The 2,359-nt window shown below is 39.8% G+C and overlaps 1 protein-coding gene across 1 annotated transcript; it reads right to left on the minus strand.

Annotated features, from left to right (window-relative positions):
• Window positions 1-502: 502 nt before the first annotated feature.
• Window positions 503-1,609, minus strand: T265_14137 (hypothetical protein; the record flags this gene model as incomplete). Its single annotated transcript, XM_009172178.1, has 1 exon — window positions 503-1,609. A coding segment is annotated over one exon (1,107 nt), but the record flags the coding sequence as incomplete, so codon positions are not given.
• Between the last annotated feature and the right edge of the window lie 750 nt (window positions 1,610-2,359).

A 2,359-nucleotide genomic window follows, 5' to 3' on the forward strand; every position in this document is an offset into this window, starting at 1 on the left:
TTACAGCTGGCTATGATGATGATGGTGATGACGTGAAACAAGGATCAGTCGTTGTCGCTTCTTTTCTACGCATGTAAACAAGAATGCCGGGATAGCTCTGAAACATTTGTATCGGCGAGTTTACCTGAGTACTTTGATTCAGGGACATAATGACCAAGTACTTACAACCATGAACTAACTTGCTGAAGCGACAGTTTACCAAATAGAAATGGGAATATTCACGCAAAGTCTCCGTTCCATTTCGGAGTATACAAAGAGCTGTATACTCATTTCACACCTGTATAGATTACAGTGTAAAAGGAATTTATTAGAAAGTTCCGATAAGTGAGACATGAATCAGGAGTGAGTAGTTCAACACAAAGTTAATCACGTGAGAAGCAAACAAGGGACCAGAGCACCTTGGTTCCATTTCCTTTATGAATCACCCATGCTTATAACAAGTGGTTGCAAATGGATACAAAAGAGCGAACTTGCACAGTTTATGCCTTCTGCTTTCGTTTCATGGATCTGGGGTGTTCCGCAAATAAAGAAACGGAGGTGCCCAACGCACGTGCCTTGCAATCAGTTTGTCAAAAATTAGCTGCAATCGAGCCACAATGCGTCCCATTCGACGTTTGTTATCTCGCCCCCTTTGGATAACAATGTGATTTTCCTCAAAGCCATGAAGCATTTTCAAGTCGGAAACATACTTTTTCAACACTTGATAGTGAACATATTCTTGCTGTGCATAGATAAACCATTTATTGGCGATAATTGTCAAATTGAAGGCGTATTCGATTGGTGATACTGCTTCAATGAATGGGTCAGTACAACTTGACGGGGACATATAAAGGCTTTCTTCTTTATCTATAGCCTGATTTTGCAGCTCTGCCGAGAGAAAACAAGTCTCCTCTTCATATTCTAGCATTGAATTACTAACAACAATGCCTGGAAAGTGTTCTTGAAAGATACTATCCAATGTGCTGGGACGGGCTTGAGGATCTACAGGAAGGCCAAGTGAGTCTCTAAGTTGATGTTGATGCAGTAGTTTATCATATTCAGGTGGACGACGACAAGCATGCAGTACGAACCGATTACATCGATCCGGTGAGCGTCTGAATAACGTTCTGTTGTAAAAGTTTTTGTAATCGAATGTGTTTGATACCATCAGCCGGACACTGTTTCCCATTATCCAGGAAGTTTGTGGCAGGAGGAAAATATCAAACAGACGGAACACCTCGTTCTGTTCACTACAGTCGGGCTCAAATGAATTGATTTGTTGAGGCCTGCAGGGCTCAGGTTTTTTGAAGCAACTGTCGTGAATATTCATTGCAGCGTACGTGAACAGTATCTGCCTAAATCGCTCAGGCTTTGGTAGGCTATTTGGGGCCCATGCCAAAATGGCGTAGTAGCCTCTGGGCAAGCTCTGGTTTTGCTCCACGTAGAAGCCATTTTCAGCAAGTGTTTTAACTGAGGGAATTACTGTTTCACAAGCCTTGTTAAAACCGGCCACGCTGATTTTCAAGGAGGAACAAATTTGTCGTCCACGTATACAACAACCTTTGTCAGGTAAAGAGTATGACCCACAACAGAAATACATAAAGATCACGAAAGTTGAAAATGACCACATTTTGCTGAGGTAAAGGGAAACGTGTGAAATATGTCATATCCAGCTCAAAATTTAGTTTCCATGCTCTGAGAAAAAACGATACTGTGCACTGAGACGACCAGCATGTGGCCTTTTTAGTTTCACCCATTGGCCTTGCATAATTCGAACTTATTGATTGACTTTTTTGCCGCTTTCGGTCTGGCAGTCAGCCTGGGCGCTTATTTTGTGACTAACACATGTCAGTTATAGCCCGAAGTTCTGTATTGTGCACAGATATAGGTTAATTGGTCTGATTAGTTAATTAACAGACTGATCCGAAATTCAGTGAGACGAAAACAACAGCCACTATAATTTTTTTTAAAATCATTCCCCTGTGCTTTACTGCACAATAGGCTTGTCAAGAGCACCACGTGCGGCAGCGGAATGTGTTTAACTTTTGAGCTGTCATAGTGAAATGGCATTCTTTTCATCATGGTATTGTGAATTCTAGTTATCAGAAAACTATGTTTACAATTATCTATCTATCTATCTATCTATCTATCAGTATATTTATCTATATATCCGGCCATTTATCTATGTACATATCTGTCTGTCTATCAATCAAAATATGTATCTATCTATCTACCTAAGTATCTATGAAAACTTTCTATCCATCTTTCTATCTATCTATCTATGTATCTATCTATCTATCTATCTATCTACCTATCTATCTATCTATCTATCTATCTATCTATCTATCTGTTTATCTATCTATCTATCTATCTATCTATG

This window comes from Opisthorchis viverrini (assembly GCF_000715545.1).
Source record: "Opisthorchis viverrini unplaced genomic scaffold opera_v5_147, whole genome shotgun sequence".
Lineage (NCBI taxonomy): Eukaryota > Metazoa > Platyhelminthes > Trematoda > Opisthorchiida > Opisthorchiidae > Opisthorchis > Opisthorchis viverrini.